The sequence below is a fragment of the Parasteatoda tepidariorum genome, chromosome 4, assembly GCF_043381705.1.
Source record: "Parasteatoda tepidariorum isolate YZ-2023 chromosome 4, CAS_Ptep_4.0, whole genome shotgun sequence".
Taxonomy (NCBI): Eukaryota; Metazoa; Arthropoda; class Arachnida; order Araneae; family Theridiidae; genus Parasteatoda; species Parasteatoda tepidariorum.
In genome coordinates, this window is record NC_092207.1 from 66234668 (window position 1) to 66256751 (window position 22084).

At 29.7% G+C, this 22084-nt stretch overlaps 2 protein-coding genes across 4 annotated transcripts in view; one reads left to right on the forward strand and one right to left on the reverse strand.

The window, feature by feature from the left end:
- Positions 1-22084, reverse strand: part of LOC107438242 (growth arrest-specific protein 2) — a 187550-nt gene that overhangs the window by 123125 nt on the left and 42341 nt on the right. The gene's annotated exons all lie outside the window — the stretch shown is intronic.
- On the forward strand, positions 1492-19459 carry LOC107438236 (L-sorbose 1-dehydrogenase-like). Its single transcript, XM_071180367.1, has 11 exons — positions 1492-1642; positions 2423-2625; positions 4634-4823; positions 7540-7671; positions 7735-7871; positions 9700-9870; positions 11060-11216; positions 12944-13107; positions 14104-14281; positions 17848-18085; positions 19203-19459. The coding sequence occupies exons 1-11, from the start codon at positions 1492-1494 to the stop codon at positions 19348-19350; spliced, it is 1869 nt and encodes a 622-aa protein (XP_071036468.1). The 3' UTR covers positions 19351-19459.

Sequence of the window (22084 nt, forward strand, 5' to 3'; positions counted from 1 at the left end):
TCATTGTATATAAAATCTGCAACGAAACACTTCACGTGTTATGAAAGTTGAACGTGAACAATTGTTTGTTAAAAAAATACTACAAGTGAACTAACGTATAATGTAAGACGTAAAATGAATCAGGTTGATACACTGCAAAAAAGTCGGGATTAAATTACGTTATAAAGTATCGGCACTGTGAGTGCAAGGTCTGTAAAATCAATTTTATCAGCAAAAAATCAAATTACAGTAAAAATTACGGTACATCAGTTTTTTCCCGAAACATATTCCAGTGAAAATGAATTTTAGAGTAAAAAGTACCGGCGTCGAGAGTCCACATACTTTTATCCGTAATCAGATCCGGAATTTTTTGCTGTGTAGCCTAAAGTGGTATAGTGAAAGACCACACTTGTACAGATTTTCTTTTATTTTTTACCGCTGCTATATATGTCATATAAGAAGTAAAAGTAATTGGTAGTTCAATGTTGGAAATATTAGTTGTCAATTAGCATAAATCTGAAAAATAAAAATTTTCTTATTATTGAAAAAAATTATTTTTATTGTCGCAACATTTTTCAATGAATATTAATAATTTTTTTTTCTTTTTAAATTGGTAATTTGGAAAAATTTCTGAATATTTTTACTCAGTTTTACTGAGACAATAAAAATAAATGCAAAAATGAGGCTAAATAAGTGTAAGAATGAGGCTAAATAAATTTTTTATCAGATATATATTTATTTATATAAATTTATATAAATTATGTGAAATTATCAGAAAATTTATTTAACTATAGTATTATTTTTCTTTATTTTTTTTACTTTTTTTAGTTTAATTATTATTATAGAAATCACATTACCAAAAANTATATATATATATATATATATATATATATATATGTATATATAATAAAAAAAATTTAAAAATAATATCAAAAATAATTAACAGCTGATTGAAATGTGTTGCTAGTACTACAATGAACGGCTCGTACTATTGCGAAATGCAGAATGAACCAAACAATGCTAAGATATGACTTTGAAAAAATTAAACTGCTTGTCACGCTATTATGACGTTGATAGATTAAACTGTATACTGCATAGCATTCTAATTAAAATGTGGAAATTCTTTTTTGAATTAATTTAGAATTAATAACTCAAAATGTATTACTCTTCGAATCAATTACACTTTTATCCAAAATATACATGCGCTCAACACTTAGCGTATTGTTGAATGCCCTTTCAAAAGTTCCCTCATCATGATATTTAATTAGCGAATATAATTAACATTTAATGGGCATTTATAATTGTTCATAATGTTAATTAAATATAAAGAACAGGAAACCAAACTTAGTAATTACTGTGTATTTCAATTTAAGTATTGTAGAGGGCATAAAATAGAAGAATGTTTATAAATTATACGTCAGTATCATATTTTTTACACTATTTCGTATATTTAGAGCTCTCAAAGGGATTTAACAAATTCATATTATCAGGGGCTGCGGATGAGAATCGAAAATGGGGAATATAGTTGGAAATGCTGTATCATCAGTCACATCAGCTACTATACCTCCATTGGCTAGAATTATTCTCCCCCTTTTAATTACATTAGCGTTTGATAATCCAAAAACTACGACCAATTTTAAATCGAAGTATGATTACATCGTAGGTAAGTAATGTTTGCATTCGCAGTTTTTCTTTGTTTTACAAGTGAATTGATGAAATAATGAGAGTATTACTTTTTAGTTGAAATTTAGATGTTCAATCAATTGCTACAAAATTTGCCCTTTTGTACAATAATTTTCTAACAAATTTTTATAAATTTTTAAAGGATTTACTTTTAAACTTTTCACTTCGTTTTTTTATTGAATTCTCAAAAAACAATTTCGTTTTTCACAATTTAGGGAAATATAATTTAGGCAATATTCTATTCTTTTGATATCTAAGCAAAATACTTAAGAGTCAAACTTTATTAATTAATAAAGTGACACATACACCCACTGCCTTAGTTCACTAAACTCTTTCAGGAATTTCCGATAGTTTAGAAATATATATTAAAGGCAGTTGTAAAGTTCTTTTCCGACTCATCTCAATATCTTTATAAAAATATATTTAGACAGACTTCAGCACAATTAACCGTCCAGTACAAACGGAGTTTTATCTTCCAAGCTAGTATTGTATCCAACAACAGGTACAGTACAATTTTTCAAAAGATATTTTTCCATTAGAAAATAAGCACTAACATTAAATTAACTCTGATGGCGAGTAAGACAAACGTTATCTACGAAAAATACCCTTTAATTGAAACTGCAATAGAGAAAAATTCATCAAAATTGTGTTGTTTAATATCACTATTAAGTGTGAAAGATTTAAAATCAAAACAAAAAAATAAAATAAATTTGTTATTAAGATGGTGAATGATATTTTAATAGCTAATTTCTCTCCATAGTTGGGGCAGGAGCAGCAGGTTCGGTGATAGCTGCTCGGCTTTCTGAAGATCGTTGTGTATCAGTACTACTTCTTGAAGCCGGTCCAAAAGCCATTCCACTAACAGAAGGACCGGCCCTTCAATTTCTCTCTCAAAACAGCCGGCATGACTGGGGATACAAAACTGTTCCACAAAAGAGGGGAGCCCTATATCTACTTAATCGAGTAAGTGAGATTATTTCAAATAGCAGAACTAAGAAGTTGGTTAGCAGGCTATAACGCAGTATCCTCATGTGAGGACATGAAGCAGTTTTTATCTCTCTCTCTTTTTAGTAAAAATTGGGAAAATTGGCTTTACAATTAATATTACTATTTAACTTGAGGAAATAAAACGTTTTTATAACGTGGTATATTAGTAATATATGAAGTTTCTAAATTTGTATTCGAAATTACGAAAGTACGATTTTTTTTAAAGTTCATTAAATAACATAAGAAAAAATACTTTATTTTAAATAGTTGCATTTTTTTTCTTTTGTAAAAATACTTTAAACATTATTTTAAAATAAAGAGTTGAGCAAAACGTTAAAAATGATTACATACTCGAACGTATAGGAATAAATATTTTGAAAAACTAATGGTAACTTTTTATTATGTTTTAGAAATGTTTAAGTTTAATTTCCTTGTTCGTGTAATTACACTTAACGGAATTTCATATGTTTTTGCAACTCCCCAATTGTTCATATAGTTTTAGAGCGCAGCACAATGCACGATAATATACGGTTAGAAATTTCTTGGTAAAATTGGTGAAATAGCAATCTATATAATCTCCATTTTACCATATTTAACCAAAACAGTCAAATAACCATAAAAAGATTATATTCAAACCGTTAAGGGCGAGAAAAAACCTTAATTTGATTTTTTTTACCTAATACGGTTTAACAACCAGAATTGTATCCGCACCAACTAGACCCAAATTACGTTCTATGCAGCTGGATACATAACTATAAGTGAGCGAGCTTATTGATCTCATTACCAGTTGTACAGGGGTTCGAATCCCAGTGTTGATGCTACAATCTTCCTTCCATCCCTTCAATGTATAAAAAGTTTCTAGTGTCCTATATTCTTCAATCAGTTACCCTAGATCAGGGATGGCGAACCAATGGCACGCGACACAATATTTTGGGCACGCCACCGATCACAAATGTTATTGCACTATGAATTGTTATTACACAAATGTCACGCACTATGTAACAATTAAATTAAAATTCACAAAAAAATAATAAACAATTATTAATAAAAAAATAACAATTAATGCTAAAAAACAATTAATAACCATAAAAAACAAGCTAACAATAAATAACTAGCAAAAAAATCAACAGTCCTGCTTAAACTAATATCTTACAACCTATAAGTTATTTGTCATTTAATCTGCAATAACAGAAGTTCCACTGATGCTATTTTAAGTTGAATTAAGCATATAACTAAGACATTGCAAAATGTATTTTCTTTTCAATGTAACTAAAGAGTTTTGAGTTGATAGTATTTTGTATTATTATTTTCCCAATAATAATGAAGTCAAAATTATTTGACGGCACGTTTGTGATTTCATTAAACAATTTTTTAGAAAAAATGGCACGTTGATGCATAAAGGTTCGCCACCCCCGCCCTAGATAATTAGAAAACGAAACTTTCATTCACGCATAAAGGGAGCATCATCCACATCCAATTTCTGCTCATGTTTTATTTTTATGATTTAGAAACTATTCCAGACGTAAATATTTACAAATCCGTATAGTTTTGTACTCACGGATTTTTAACTTTACTAGTTGTAAATGGTTTCAAAACCGTAAAGTTTAAGAAATGTTCTTAACCATGAAGTATATGGTAATGGACAGACAGCTTACCGTAATTTCAGAATGAAAATTTCAACAGTGTACATATGAGCACCTCCAATGTCTTTAAGAGTACATTTTATACATTCATAGCTTACTTCTAGCACACAGTTAAAGCTACCAGTTCTTTGCGAACAACCAATTTAAATTTTAAAATTATTAATCGATTATGAAATTAGTAGTTTATATAAAATTGTTGTTCAGAAATGCAGCCTATAGAGACAATATAATAAATCATTGTTCGGTTTTTATAGTATGATTGATTGTTCTGTTTCATATGCTTGACAGCACAATTTTATTGTTTTTTTATATATGCATTCCTAACCCTTAAACTTTTACAGCAAATGGTAACTCCAAGAGGCAAAGGATTAGGTGGGTCAACTTTGTTGAATTATATGCTGTATGTGAGAGGTAACCGCCGTGATTACGATGGTTGGGCAAAACAGGGTGCGACTGGATGGTCCTGGAAAGATGTCTATCCATACTTTCTTAAATCTGAAGGCAACACAGATCCAAAAATCGTTGCAGAAGGTACGAATATGATTTGTAGAAAAAGGGAAATATAATTTGTTCTCTCAGTTAGAAAAAAAAAGAAAAAAAGAAGAAAAGTTAGTAAATATAGACATCTAGTATAGTGCAAATTAGCTGGATTCTCAATACAATGTTGAATCATGTTTCCGTTAAAGTTGTGCGATATAATTCCTTTATTTACTATTATCAACAAAAGGAATTAATTATTCAAGTGATTGACGATGTGGTTCAATCTTATAGTCCATTCATTCATAGATAAAAAAGGAAAAAAATAATGAAAATGCATAGTTTTAAAATTTGACTGAACAGTAAGGAAAAAAAGCCTCTTTGAATAATTAACTAAAAGTCCCATGTAAAAAGAAGGGGTGAAAATTTAGTGCAGTGCTTGTATTAATATCACAATTTTCTGTTTATACACAATATTATAGGTTCAAGCCTAAAAAAAAAAGGAAATGTGTATAATCTAATATATATAATTCTCTTACGTGACTCCCAAATTTTGGCTGTATTTCTTTTCCGCCGGTGGCAACGTTTGCTTTGTTTACGTTACTATTTCTCTTAAACGGCGAATCGACCAATGATTGCCACTAAAAATTTCACATACCAAATCTAGCTGAGATGGCTCAACATACAGCGCTTTTAAAAACGGAAACTGAAATAACCAGAGAGCATCTCATACTATTAAGCTAGGAAGAAGTGAGTAGTCTTTGTCGATAGATCTCTATTTTAGTATTCTGTCGAAAGTGCTTTTTTTCACGAATTTATATACGAATTTATTTGACGATTTTTGATTTATATTACGAATTATACTATAGCACATTTCTAATAGGTTTAACGAATTACATGTCATTTATTTGAATTCAAATTTATTTTAATGACTTAGTATTTACTAAAAAGATGTAATAAGAAAGATGTAAAAGATGTAAATGAAAAAAAGTTTTTATATGGATTTGAATGATTGTTTTGAATTCTTAGAATTTTGTGCATTTGCAATGTACCTAAGTTAGTAGCGAGCGAAGCGAGCTTCGCTTGCGAAGCAAACCATATAAAATTGCGTAGCAATTTTCGGGAGTTGGCGAGCGTTAGCGAGCAGGGGGCGCAACCCACTAGTACAATATAAAGTACATTCCTATAAACAATACTGAGCCAGTCCAATTTGTCCTTATAACTTATTTAGCAACGTTTGTTCATTGAGAAAACAATTTAGTTAAAAGGTACGTAGTGAGAAAGATGACGACAAAAAAAGTACCTGATCTAATTTCTAAAATTAAAAACATTTGTAAGTAGATTTATTTTCTTTCGAACCAGTATTTTTCTTATATTTGTTGCCAAGTTTATTATATCTTATAAAAAATGCAACAACTTTGAACGATATTTCCATATTTTACACACCAATTTTTTTGAACCATTGTAGTTTAAATTGTTAATAACTTATTTTAGTTAGTTGGAAAATGTTAGTTTAAAAAAAAAACTTCTGAAAAATTTATTGATAGTTAACTATTATAATGCTACACAAGTTATTGGAAGAAATTAATGTAACGAGTACCAAAACACGAAGGTCACCGTCTCTCTACTTTCCAAGCATATTTATTTAAGAAATATCAATCCGTTAGGCATCAATTCTCCAGTATTGTGAACATGGCCTTTTTTAAAAAGTAGAATTGATGTATCATTGCGGTGCCAACTACATCATGCTTCCTGACTCTCCCTGGAGTGGAGTGTACAATAATGTGCTTACATAATACTCCAATGAACCTAGAAGTTTTTTGTTCCAATTCTGCAGACAGCCAACGAACACACTCACACATTCCTCCCTCCACATCTCTTTTGAGGCCATGCAATATGCTCAAAATTCAGCATACACCATTTCAATTTTTAACACAAGGGATTTTCAAATTCGATTATTTTACGTTTCGGAGCTATTATGACAGAATTTTGTTCATTTTCGGAAAACCCTTTTAGATATTTAAGAAATCATGCTTCTATCGTAATGATCGTCTGATTTTGGATGAAATTTATGATATATAGAATACAGAAGATACAAATTTATGATTCCTCCGAAATCAAAAATTTGTATCTATTACAATGTAATAAAAAACTTAAAACTGCTAACTCATTTATTTCATTCTAAGAATGAAATATCCACCAACTTTTTTTTCTTGAAAAAGGCTATGTTTCTAAAACGAGAGAATCGGTGCTGAATGGATTTATATTTCATAAATTCGGTTGTAAGAAAAGAAACGGTGACATTCAAGTCTGGCAATAGTTAAATTCATTTCTTTTAGTAAGTTGTGTAGCATTATTGTTTGTTTTAATAGTAACTATCAGTGGATTTTTCGAATTTTTCCAGCTATAATCTTATATTTATTTTACAGAGAAAAGTAGTAGCTACCATACAGTACCAGAAAATATATTCCAATTTTAAACAAAAATATACTGTAATTAAAAAAGGCATTTTTCACATCTTTACAAACTAGTAAATTTCCACTTTCTCAACAGGGAATGAGTAAAAAAATTAAATTCTAAAGTGTAACAAAAGTAGTGGTAAATCATTATTCTAAAAGTAATTAGTAATATCTGTCGTTTATTTTTTTTTTTGTTAGATCGAAAATTCATACTATACTTTCATTTAAAACCTCTCTTGTACGTTCATGTTGTAAGCTGTTGTTTTATTCTATGGTTTTCTTAATGTCCAATGAAAACTTTATCATTTAAGGTTACCACAACACAAGTGGACCCTTGACTATTCAAAGTGCCCAGTGGAGCACTCCATTGATGGAAGCATGGAAAAAGGCAGCTGCTGAACGTGGATATGAGTATAGAGACATTAATGGAGAAAAGCAAACCGGTGATTAACAAAATTATTTTATCTGTCTTTCTTAATGAAGTATCAAATTGAATTCATTATGATTTCTTTTCAATGAAGGATTTCATAAACTACAAGGATTTACGAGAAATGGTCGAAGATGCAGCGCATCCAAAGCGTTTCTAGTACCTGCGCAAGATCGTCCAAATTTAGACATTGTTACTGATGCTTTAGTCACAAAGGTACGAGATAAGAAATATTTATTTTATATCGACCCTCCCCACACCCCCCGAAAAATGAAAAAAACTTTCGTTTTATGTGGTAACAGTTCAGCTTAAAGGTAAGACAAATTTCTGCAGCATAAACTCGAATTGCAGCTAATTTAAGATTATAAATGCTACCATGAATGACCGAAATAAAGAGAATGTCGACTTTCATCGGTGAATGTCAACAATCTCATACGCCTTGGTGAATGTCCAAAATAATTGCAATATCCGATTTGATATCAATTTATTCGTTGATATTATTATATTTATTTGATATTTTAATATCGGCTGAGGATAGATTAGGAGAAAAATCAGTGGTCGAAGTACCAGTTAAATATTTATTGTGGAATGGCACTTGACCTTAAATAAACATTGACATGGGTCATGCAGCGCAAATGTGTACCCGGCAATGGCACTGAACCTAAACAAAAACATTGATGTAGGGCATATAGTGCGGCTTTGAGGAGAACTCCTCCAGACTGAAAGTCTGGGGCTGTCTGCTGCTATGGTAACAAGCGATAGCACATTTCTAATGGGGGTGAAAGAGAGGAAGGAAGGTGTCGATTGGTTTACTCACGACGACCAACGCTAAGAGTAAGACAAAACTATTCACCCACACCCCTATTTGAAGTGACCTTTCCTTGTAACCACAGTACCCGCCATGACGCGAGACGAATGTCTGGAGGAGTTCTCCTGAAAGCCGCACTATACCATGCAGTGGCTATGTGGGCATACCATGAAGTGACTATGTAATTGATTGATGACATTCACCTGCGAAAGTCGACATTCTCTTGATTTCGGTTATTCATTGTAACATATATAACATGTTGCAGTAAAGCAACATCTGGGCTTTAGAAAGGACAAAGAGCTTGAATACTTAAAAAATTATACATTTTTATTTAAAATTCACCAATTTAGCTCGATTTTTGCAGCTGAAAATGTTTTTGAAAAATGTTAAAATCAATGAATTATTTCCAATTTTCTTAAACTTTTATGAGCCCAGACATGAAGCGTTAGAATTTGGGTTAAAAATTTAACTCGAAAACGCTTTTCATTTTTAAAAAACTGCTGCTTTTCTTCGCATTTTTATTATTAGTAACTTGCACTTCGAGAAGAAGATCACGAATACGCATACATGTGACCTGTAACGTCAGCGGCAGCTGATTGTTTATAAACAAGATGGCGTGCAAAAGCTGAGCTAAGTTTCTCTACATAAGTTAAAATGTTAATTAACGTGCAGTTAATTTAATACAGCGCTGTATTGCAAATCGAATGCGTTGAAATTAATTTTTTCTTGTCTACGTCCTATACTTAACTTAGATTTATTATTATTTTTTGTTAATAGTGAGGTATTCTTGTTTTGCGTACCTGGCAACTTCTATTTATAATTAGTTTACTTATGTTCGACATAACTTCCTACCAGTCTTTGTGTTGAGAAATAAATGTATCGCGAAAGTATTGAAATCTTTGCAAAAGAATCTTTGTGTAAGAATATAGAATATGTCTCTTAAGAGAATTGTTGATTGACGGGCTTGACTTACTCGAAATAGAATGGAAATAACAGTTGTTAACATAAACAAATGCCACGTTTCAACAACCAATCAGGATCGAGATATCCACCCTACGTCACATGCAGGTATGTCATTATCATGAAGGAAGAGGACTAAACATGAGCAGAATTTTACTCAGTTTATTAAAATTATTTAAATAATATGCTCTCAGATACGTTATTTCATGCCTTTAAAAAACAGCTTTAGTGAATTTCATTAAAACCTTAGATTAATTACAAATACATTGTTTATAGATATTAATAGACAAAAATAAGAATGCATACGGAGTGAAATTTCAAAAAGATGGTAAAGATCATGAAGTTCATATTAACAAAGAAGTTATTGTGAGCGGAGGAAGCATTAATTCTCCTCAACTTTTGATGCTTTCAGGAATCGGTCCCAGGAAACACCTCGAAGCAAAAGGGGTGAGTCTGTTTCAACAATTTTATTTTTACTTCATTTGTCAGAAATAATATAAAAAGCATGGAAATAATATAAGAAATATCGAAATAATATCGGTAAAATACAATAATATGGAATCTAATAAGACGGGGGAACACGAAATTTATTTTCGACTCGTACAGAGTCCACTTGAAAGAAGACACAAGGGCTAGCGGTAAAAAGCACTTTATACAGATTTAAATACAGTATTTTTAAAGTACATGATTCGAATAATGACAATTAAATAGTTGGGCATTTTTATGGTAATAATCTGCGGCTACAAGATCCAAATATTAAAAAGAGCTTGATCATTAAAATTACAAAATTTTTTGTCTCTTATAAGGAGAATATGATACATAGATCGTGCGGATGATTATTTATAGACCACGTATTAGTTTACATAAAATAATTTCAGTGCCTGATTAATTGATTTATGCTTGGAGTTTTCTACTCACGGACATTTTTATTCTAGTTTTTACGTTTTCTTTGAATGAGTAATAAACATTTTCAGTGTTATGCTGTCCTAAATCAATGGTATACATCCAAAGTTAAGGACAAATTTGTTTCATCATTCAAAGGCAAAAAATTTCTGAAATTTTTTATCGCCTGTTAAGAGAATAAGCCTGTATTTTTGTTACCCAAATTGAGTTCGGGCAAATGCGCCAATTTTATAATGTCTAATCGAGTTCTGTCGAGACAAAAATCGGTGCTTCAATTCTGTATTTTTAAATATTTCGCAGTTTCGCACCAATTAACGGATTTTTGTAATTTTGCAGTTCAAAGAAATCTGAAGAGCATGGAGAATTCATAACAGTTGATATAAATAATAATACTATTGTAATAGTTTATTATATTTAAAATTATGTCACTTATTTTTGATTCATTATTTCATTATTTTTGAAAACTATATCATCTGATTTATTTTGGTATAATTTGAGCAAAAATGATTGTCATCCCTTAATAGCTATTTCGTTAAAGATATAGTTATTGTTTGTTCTTTTTTTCAAAAAATGATCTATTTTTAAAATTTTTATAAGAATAAATAAAATGAAAGAAATTTTTTTTTTCAAGTTTGGCACGTTTTTCTGAAATATAGTCCACAGGTAAGGGTTATCTTAGAGTTAAATTTCGTGACTGAAATTAAAAACTGACGTGTAGTTTGATTTTTCTTAGATACCAGTAATTGAAGATTTACCTGTAGGAGACAATTTACAAGATCATGTAGGTAGTATATTCTTACATTTTAAAGCAACAGGATCAAAAGATACAATTCAACAAATTCTTAGTAGACCACTTTGTAATCTGGTTGATTACAATTTAAGAGGAACAGGTGAGATAAAAGAGATTTATTATTTGTTTATGTATTTTATTGTAACCATGATATGTTTTTGTTTGCGTACCCGACAGCTTCGATGCGTAATTAGTTTGTTTATGTTCTGCATTGCCTCGTGCCTATATTTGTGTAAAATAAGACATATATAGTGAAAGTGTTTAAATCTTTGTGAAAGAATATAAAATGTGTCACCTAAGAGGAATTGATACTTGAAGGACTTGGCTTACTCGAAACTGAATTGAAACAACAGTTGCTAAGGTGAACAAAAGACACGTTTAAACAACCAAGGCGCATTCGAGATACCCACACTACGCCACTTGCAGGTATCCCATTAAAAAAAGGAGTTTAGTGCACGCTCTTTAATATTTAATAATTATTTTTATTTTTATGTCAGGTAAACTCAATGATCAATGTGATCGTGGTATCAATGTAGTGAACTATGTAACCAAATTATTTCTAACGTTATCTGAAACCACGGGTTTATTCTGTTTATAGTTATGCTTTTAAAACGTGTTATAATAAAACTAAACAATTTAAAATCAGTCGGAAATGAAATTTAAAAAAAAGTTTTAAACTGAAAAGCAAAATTAAGTTAGAAATTGTACGAATTTGTGGAGGAAAAGCTTTATAATACGCTATTATTATTATTGACGTCAATGATAATTAATTTTAGTAATAATTAATAATAAAAGTTAAAAATAAGCTATGTACTAGAAAAGCAGAATTAATAGAGCAATGATACAATTTTCTTGAAGCGTAAAAAGTCGTCTTACTATTATTATTGATACCAATGATGCTTAATTTTGATAATAGTCTGCCATCATTGTAATAGGTACAATTTTATTTGATTCTAAAAATACTCTTATATAGGTACAAAGTGTTTTATGAATAAATTTGGAGATTATAGCTGCAACAATACTGTAAATTTTTAAGCTAGATTTCTTACCGCCCCTCGAGGATAGAAGCATGATTGTGTTAAATTTTAAATATCAAGAATTGTCTCGAGCAACCGCATTATGCCAGAGGATACTGATTACAGTTAAACTTTATTTTGATGGTATGAACAACTAAATACGTGTTCTGCTTAATCCACTAACGTATAACCACTCAAAAAAGCAATAAATAATTTTAAAAAAAACTTGAAATTTTCTAGCTTTGCCCGTATTTGTCTTACCGTTTTTTGCACGATTTTATTGATTTGTTCAGTACGTAAAGTCATTAAAAAGGACAACAAATAATAAACAAAAAACATTGGAATTAGTTTAGGATTTATTGGAATTATTTATTATTTATTATTATTTGCTATTATAATTTCTTTATTATTGGAATTATTTATTATTTGTATCCATATTTGTCTCATCATTTCTTACATGATTTTATTGAGGTGTTCAGTTATGATTTATCGATGCTTATTTTTTTTACCCCTAACAAAGAACGGGTATTCAGCTAGTACTAAATATAAAAACAACTATGTTAAATATCAAATTGAGGAAGAACAATAGGAAGGGTCTCTATCTTTGTGAGAGTGTATTCTTAGAGTCAAAAATAAATAATGATAAAATTACTTTTGAAATTCTATTCTAATTACGGAAAACTTTCCATTCAAGAAAAGCTCTGGGTATGTTCTTAAAGAAAATTTATGTCAAATGCGTATTTCTTTCTTTTCATAATTACAGAATTTAACTACAATCTGATTATACAACTCACTTTCATTTAAATTACAGGGCCTTTTGCAAGCCTCAACGGTGTAGAAGGTCAAGCTTGGGTTAATTCTAAATTCAATGATCCTTCTCTTGATTGGCCTGATTTAGAGATTCAATTAGATGCTTTCTCACCCACGTCTGATGCAGGATTGCTATCCGGCCATTTGTTGGGTATTCCGCAAAAAGTACAATTATTATGATTATTTAAAATAACAATTATAATTACGTTTTAAAACATTATTAAATCTGGCGCAATTTTATTCAAACCAACTGCACTAATTAGAAATAATAATAATTATTTGTTTTGGTAATTTGCGAAGCAAAATTTTCAAATTATGAAGTGAGTCGGGCCCTGGCCACCACAGCTCTTTCATTACAATAAAAAAGAGATCTGATAAAGATGTTTATTTTTGCAAACTTTGTTTTACATTTTTAACCATACTTCTTTAATAAATAACGTGGATGGCAAATCGTATTTAAACCTTATGAAATTAAGGAAAACAATGGTGATGATAGTATTTATGGTGATGATGATATTTATGGTGTTGATGGTATTTTTAGCGATGATTAAAATATCTTGTTAATCACGTTAAATGACTGAATAGGATATTTTATTCTAATTTAAAAAAAAGTGGTTCTTACATTTCTAACCTTATCTGTATAATAAATAATGTCCATTATACATTGTATTTAAAATGATATAATAAAATAAAAGAAGATAATTAAACTTGTTAAAAACTGATAGAACTAACTCTCATGAATTTAAACTGATCAAATAGAATCAACACTATTATTAGAAGTGAAAAATAAGAGCTATATACTGTGATTGTATAGATGCTAGAAAGACTATATTTATTTATGACTACGATTTGGGTAGATACTTTGAAGTTGATACGTTAATGCTTTATGTAATTAATGTAATTACAGATAGATGTTAGAATTCTGTTATGCCATGTGATCATAATTTATACGTTAGAGAAGTTAAAAGTTATTTATTTGACTAGAATAGACATAAGTTATTTAAATAGTGCCAATATTTTTCGGATAAGTTGATGTTGCTGAAATATAATAGCTTTCTGAAATATATTCATGTCCTGTTGTATATATGTGAGTGTTTTACATGAGGATATTAAAGCAATAAAATATATTTGGTTCGCTTTTTTTTTCATGCATCATCTCAGGTGATCAATCAGGTCTACCTTCCATATCTGGGAAAGCATACTTTCACGATGTTCTCATGCTTCCTGAGACCTTTCAGCAGAGGAACTGTAAGGCTTGCTACAGCAAATCCTAATGATCATATTCTCATAGATCCTAACACTTTCGCAAACGCAAGTGACATTGACCGAGTACAGGCAGGTAAGCATAAAAATGAAGTCTTTATATTTTATCGACAATGCAAAGGAGGAAACGTCTTTGGTATGAAAACTAACCTTAACTTCCTACTTAATGAAAAAATTAAATTAATTATAAAAATATGTAATAACGTCACATTTATTATAATGTAGTAAATGTTGCTAATAGAGATACAGTGCACTTAAAGCAATTAAACTGTTACTTACAAAACCAACTTACTTAAAGATAATATACGAAATCAGTGGTTTCAAAAAGTACATTATATGTTACTGTAAAAGCCCGAAGTCTGGTAAATCCTAAATTTCTCGGTTAAGACCTAAGATTAGCCTAAGTGGGAGGGTAAAAGTCTGAAATATGCTTTAATATCTTAATTCTTACTCATTTTTAAGATATGTTGATTTCATAACATTTAATGGTAATATAAAAAAGCAATATCAGAAACTTTTATTTTGACAATAATGAATTAAGTAAGGTTTTTCTACAAATTTCCTAAATATATACACTACCTTACAATAATAGAAGATACTCTTTCAGTTTTTGAGATTTTTTTTTAAAAACAATTTCTCAAGAAATACGTCAAGAATGGTATACCTGTCAATTGACATGATGTGGGTAGCTCGATCCTGTTTGGTTGTTCAAACGTGGCATTTGTTTACTTTTGAAACTGTTCTTTCTATTCTATTTCGAATAAGCCAAGCCCTTCAAGTATCAATTCTTTTAAGCGACACATTCTAAAATCTTTCACAACTAACTTTCTCAAAGATTTCAATTCTTTCACTATATATTTCTTACTATATATATGAAACATGAAGTAAGGCACGATGTCATGTAGAAAATAAATAAACTAATTATAAATCGAAGTTGCCAGGTACACGAAACAAGAATACATCACGATTAACATAAAAAATACAAACAAATAATAAATCTAAGTTGAGTATAAGACGTAGACACAAAAAAATTATATTTCAACAAATTCGATTAACGATACGGTGATGTGTTTAATTAACTTCACGTTAATTAACATTTTAACTTACGTGGAGAAATTAAGCTCAGCTCTTACACGCCATCTTGTTCATAAGCAATCAGCTGACTCTGACGTCATAGGTTAAATGTGTGGGTATACGTGTTCTTCTTCTTCTCAAAGTGCAAATACCCAATTATAAAAATGGCAAAAAAAAAATTTGAAGAAAAGCCGTAGTTTTCTAAAAATGAAAAGTGCTTTAGAGTTAAATTTTTAACGCATATTCTAAAGCCGTATTAACTGGGCTCGTAAAAATTTAAGCAAATTGGAAATAATTAATTGGTTTTAAAAATTTTCATGTAGCTGCAAAAATTGAGCCAAATTGGTGAATTTTTAAAAGAAAGTTAAAGTAAAATAATTTTTGAAATATTCAAGCTGTTTGTCCTTTCTAAAGCTCAGATGTTGCGTTACGGCAACTTAACACACTTAGACTGAACACAAATGGACTTAACACAAAGACAGGCACGAGGCCATGTGGAACATAAACTAATTATGCATCAAGGTATTGCCCGGTATACAAAACAAAAATGTTTCACTGTTACAATAAAATACATAGACAAGTAACAAATCGAAGTTAAGTAAAAGAATTAGACGAAGAAGAATTATTTTCAACTAATTTGATATGTGATACTGATCTGTATATAATTAACTTACATTTAATTAACATTCTAACTTATGTAGAGAACCATAGCTAAAATTTTATATGCTATTTTGCTGATAATGTGGCTGGGTGGCGCAGTTGGTTTGTTATCGGCCTCCTGAGCCCCAGTCTGCTGGTTCGATCCCCGGCCCAGACACCGGATTTTCGGGATGCAGAAAATACTCAACGGGTCCTCTCGGGAAACAAAAATCCTCCAAATAGAGTCTCGGTGCAGCCATCTAGTGTGGCAGAAACTAGACGTCCAAATTAACATGGCCAACGGTATATCACCCATTGTGGTGGTCCTGAAAGAGTGGATACCACCTCTGGAGAACGCACTAGATCTGCTCATCGGCAAGACCGATTGTGCAGCTCATTGGAAATAAAAATTTTGCTGATAAAGATCAGCTGGTGTCGTAGGCGACATGTGCAGGTATTGGAGGTCTTCTTCCTCTTCTTAAAGTGCAAGTAACTAATTGTTTTATAAATTAAGAGGTTTCATGCATATCAATTAGGTTTAAAGCTTTCAGCTGCTCGTTGGACCGGAAATAAATTGCGAATGAAAAATTGTGTTTTCGAACCCCTTATGCTTAAAAGTACAGCAATAAGCTTGTTTAAACTTCTTTGGTTATCATATGCATTAACTGTCTAATTATATTCATGGCGGCATGAACTATTTTCATACTATAACAGTTTGCTTCATACTATAATAATTTCATACTATAACAGTCATACCCTATGTTTTAATAGTAGAAATAGCAAAAATAGTCAATAAATATTTTTTCGTATTTTTTTATTAATAACAAAATTGTCATTTTAAATTTTTAAAAAAATCGTTTAAAATTACCTAAGATTTTATAATATTTTCATACTGCACATGCGTGGAAAACATTTATGTAATTTTCCTAGAAGGTTTTGGATTTTTTTAAAAAAAGTTTTGAATGATATATTGTTAAAACTGACAATGCCAATATGGGGAATCATCCTCCATAAAATTACGTTTTATTTAATACGTTTTCTTTCCTAATACTTTGCTGTTCAATCAATTATTATAGGGTAGTATCATTTGTAATTGAATTTGCATATCACCTTTAATATTTAAGCTGGGCTTATGAAAGTTAATGCATTTATTGAATTTAATAACCAGTAATCGATACGAATTGTAAGTTTATCGCTATATTTCCTGATATAGGGTGTTCAAAAACACACTTTCCCGTTCGTAATTTATTGCTTGCTCTTTTAAAATTCTGAAAGCTTTAAACTTTTTTGATAAATTTGAGAAATCGTACGACTTAAACTCCTCCAAAGTTATAAAATATTTATATTAGTATTTTTTGAGAAATTTGAAAAGAAAAAAGTCAAAAACTAAAAGTGTTTCCTTTTTGTAGAGTAGCGTGAATATCCTCGAATAGCGTGAATATAGGTAGCCTCATTAATTGTTTATTGTAGTTATTGTAGAGACTGAGCTAGACAATTAGATTTTTTAATGTATTTGTAACAATTAATTTCAATTGAAATAAATTTAAATAATAGAACAATTATTAATGCTTACGATCTGCATTTAAAAAATTTTCTAGTGATCTTGACAAGGAAAAAATAATAATTTACATAAAATTTTCTTCAATGGCATTCAAAATCTATAGCATTGTTGTAATTCCGATGCTGATTACAATATCTTAGAACTTTAACAATTCTTAGATATAAAATCGGATAATTTTAGACAATTTAATAATTTCGCAATGGAATTTCTGAAAGAATTAATTTTAGACATTTTATATATAATATAATTCAGTTGAATGAACCGCTTACAAGCAAAGTTTTAAATCTATATTTCATTTATCCCTTCAAAATGTAATTTGAATTAAAATACATAATTCTACCACGTAAGTTCTATTTTTTTTATTACAGTACTGCAAGAAAATGTGGATATTGTAACCAAAACAAAGGCTTTCAAAGAAATTGGTGCAAAATTATTTGAAACGAAATTTCCTGGATGCGAACAATTTGTAGCAAACAGTACGTATTATTCTCCGGAGTACTTAAGATGCATTGCTGTGGGTTACACATTCAATTTTTACCATCCAGTTGGTACATGCAAAATGGGAAGTGCCGATGACAAAACTACAGTTGTCGATCCAAAGTTAAAGTAAGATTTTAAAATAATTTTTTAACTCTCGCATTATTTATCTTATTTAATACATCTTAATTTTATGGAAAGAAATTCCAAAAAGATAAATTTTTTAATTTCATTTTCGGTTGTTAAAGTTAAAGGAAGTTAACGAATTTTAATTACCATAGTTTCATGCCCTCCAACTAATTTTTTTCATATTCTTAAAGATTTTAATTCATCCAATCATTTGAACTTGAAAAATCAATTTATAAAATTTTCCATATCATAGAAATGTTGTAGAGTCCGTACTCAATGGAATTGAGACAGTAAAATTTTGAGATTCATTTTCCAGAAAAAATATGGAAACATGCACTGCTTGACAAACTAAGCAATAAAAACAATATTGAAACATGAAGGAGCTTTATGCAACTTTAATTTTAATTTATTTAGATAACCTTAAAAAAAAACAAGCTCTATTAAAAAATCGTACTTTCTACCTTGCCGAAATAGGAAGAACATACGATATCCGAACATTTGATGTCTAACTAAGAAAGATTTAAAGAACTGCTTTACATTTTTAAAAATAACATTTAATTGACTATATAGGCATTTAACATTCTTTAAAGGTAAGGGTTCCTTTAAGGTAAAATTCCTTTAAGGTATAAACAAATATTTTTTTAATAGTTAAAACTTTAAAGTATTGCGTTTTTCCATTCGCAAAACTGTAACTTCTGTGGTCTATTCTCTTCTGAAAAAAAATCTAAATATCTAAAATCTTTTGCTTCATTCATCTTAATTAAAGTGGTGATCTTTTCTTTTATATGCTTAAAACCGTAAACTGTAAATAAAATTTCAGATCTCATTACAGTAAAAAGCATTGGCACACTTGGAGCAGCATCTGTAAAATCTATTTTTTACCGAAAGGTTTTATACCGTAATTTTTACAATTATATTTATCTAATTACATTGATTCGGTGTTTTAAGTACAGTGAAAAACACGGAATATCAGATTTATATCAGCTGCGACTTTTAAACCTTAATTTGATCATAAATTTTTCATAGTGCATTGAAAAATTATATCTTGGACATTCTTATTCCTCATATTTAATATTTTATGTAGCACAAATCTGAATTTTATTATTTATGAATATAGGGTAAAAGGAATAAGGAATTTACGAGTGGCAGACGGATCCATCATTCCGAATCAGGTATCTGGAAATACTGAAGCACCGATCATCATGATTGGAGAAAAATGCTCTGATATGATCAAAGCTGACAATCCTGATCGGAATAATTGCTAACTAAGTGGCAGAGAATGCTATAAAATTAAGTTTAAGCTTTTTGAATGTAATATTTTACCTCTCTATCAAAAATTGTTTCTTTTTCCTATAAAAAATATATCAACTACTATTTTCTGCAGCAAAAAAAAAAGAAAAATGCATTCGTTTTTACAGTTTAATTCATAAATCTTCTTAGTTTTTGTATATGCTTGAATAAATTTTATTTCTGATTTTTCAGTTCTGTTTTGTTCATTGTATATAAAATCTGCAACGAAACATTTCACGTGTTATGAAAGTTGAACGTGAACAATTTTTTGTTTAAAAAATACTGCAAGTGATCTAACGTATAATGTAAGACGTAAAATGAATCAGGTTGATACACTGCAAAAAAGTCGGGATTAAATTACGTTATAAACTATCGGCACTGTGAGTGCAAGGTCTGTAAAATCAATTTTATCAGCAAAAAATCAAATTTACTGTTACAGTAAAAATTACAGTACATTAGTTTTTTCCCGAAACATATTCCAGTGAAAATGAATTTTAGAGTAAAAAGTAACGGCGTCGAGTGTCCACATACTTTTAACCGTAATCTGATCCGGAATTTTTTGCTGTGCAGCCTAAAGTGGTATAGTGAAAGACCACACTTGTACAAATTTTCTTTTGTTTTTTACCGCTACTATTTATGTCATATAAAAAGTAAAAGTAATTGGTAGTTCAATGTTGGAAATATTAGTTGTCAATTAGCATAAATCTGAAAAATAAAAATTTTCTTATTATTGAAGAAAATTATTTTTATTGTCGCAACATTTTTCAATAAATATTAATGATTTTTTTTCCTTTTTAAATTGGTAATTTGGAAAAATTTCTGAATATTTTTACTCAGTTTTACTGAGACAATAAAAATAAATGCAAAAATGAGGCTAAATAAGTGTAAGAATGAGGCTAAATAAATTTTTTATCAGATATATATTTATTTATATAAATTTATATAAATTATGTGAAATTATCAGAAAATTTATTTAACTATAGTATTANTCATATATATATATATATATATATATACACTTCTTAGCAGATAATTCAATGATATTAATGACACTTTTTTAAAAAAAATATTGTGATTGAAAAATCGACAAGAGTTATATTACCGGAAAAAATAAAAAAAAAATATTTGACAATTTGCTCATAAATTAACAGTTGACTGAAATGTGCTGTTAGTACTACGAAGAACGGCTTGTACTATTGCGAAATGCAGAAATTATATAGATAAAAAAAGTAACAGGTATCGAGTAACAGGTAAACAAGTATCAGAATCTTTCAGAAATATGGAGCGCTATTTCTATGTACTATTTCTAACTATGTATTTCTAACAGTGCAGTACACAATAACATAGGCTTTAAAAACTAGATAATTCAATGAACTCTCTAGAGACTTGCAAAACAGGACACTATTGCAATCAAAAACAGCCTAATAATCTCTACTCTACTCTCTGCGAAGTACATTATTTATATTAGCTTGGCGACCCCGGAACTTAACATACCGTTCTAAACGATTCTCGCCTAACTCCATGAATGTCGGTCCTGTCGGCTATCTGTTTGAAACTCGAAATTTCCAGAACAGTCATTTAGTCACCAAAATTATCGCCAAGTCGGCAAAAATGTCGAAAAACTGAGACTTTAATCAGAAAGATATCGGCGTTATTTTCTTTCTAAATTATGCTAGAATAACGCGACTTTCTAACGAAATCTCTAATTCAACTGTTTATTCTAAGTCCGTCTGAGATATTTAGCCTCATAACAAAAGAATATGTACAAAATTGCACACATCTTTGCAAATTCGTAACAATATAGAGGAAGTAGAACATTTTTCTGAGTAAAAAAGATTCTTATTTTAATGAATTTCAATGATAGATCCGATACTATTAGTACTGTACATGAATCAATTTTTCACTAATTTTTTATCATTGAAAATGTAATAGCTTACCCATTGGCATGATATGTTTATAAACTGTTGAAAAAAAATAGATTTATTAAATGGTGTTTAACCTTTCTGAAAAAATATTAGTAAGTTAATGGACTAAAGCAATTCTCCTCAACCTTTTAATTGCCGTGAACCGTTCAATGTTTGACAGTTTTATCACAACCGGCCGAGAGGGGCGGACGTTGATTGCTTATATTTTAGATGGTTTTGATTTAGGAGTTTTTTTTAAATTGTATTTAAACAAGCCTACAAAACAAAATATAATTATACGCGGTGGTGTTGGTGCAGCTTTAGGTGACGTCTTTAGCTCCCAGTTAACTTCTCGTCCTTAAAAAGTCGTACAAAATCGTAAAAAATAAAAAAATACGATACATTAAATAAAAAGGAAAAATGTAAATGTAGAAATGTAAATGTAAAAATTTAAACGTAAAAATGTAAATGCAAAAATGGAAATTCAAAAATGGAAATGGTTAAATGGAAATGGAAAAATGGATTAGTGTTTCTTGGGTGTCCCGGCACCATTTGATCCACAGACCAATACAGGTCTGCAGACCAACGGTTAAGGACCACTAGGTTAAAGGACTTTATACAGAATGTTTTCTATTAAATGATTATAAAGTATGAGCAGTGACTTTTTTACGGAATTGTTTAAACGGCATTCGATAATGGAAAATCAACAATTGGTAGTTGTTTCAGCTGCCTTTTCCTTAATCTTTGTCAAATAATTTACTTGATTTTGTCATAATTTGTAATTCGTTTTGTTTAACAGGAAAAA

Excerpts from the sequence above, each read along its gene's own strand:
- LOC107438236 (XM_071180367.1), top strand. The coding sequence starts at position 1,492 with ATGGGGAATATAGTTGGAAATGCTGTATCATCAGTCACATCAGCTACT. Across the intron at positions 1,643-2,422 it reads GAAGTATGATTACATCGTAG|TTGGGGCAGGAGCAGCAGGT; the intron begins GTAAGTAATGTT and ends TTCTCTCCATAG. Across the intron at positions 9,871-11,059 it reads AACACCTCGAAGCAAAAGGG|ATACCAGTAATTGAAGATTT; the intron begins GTGAGTCTGTTT and ends GATTTTTCTTAG.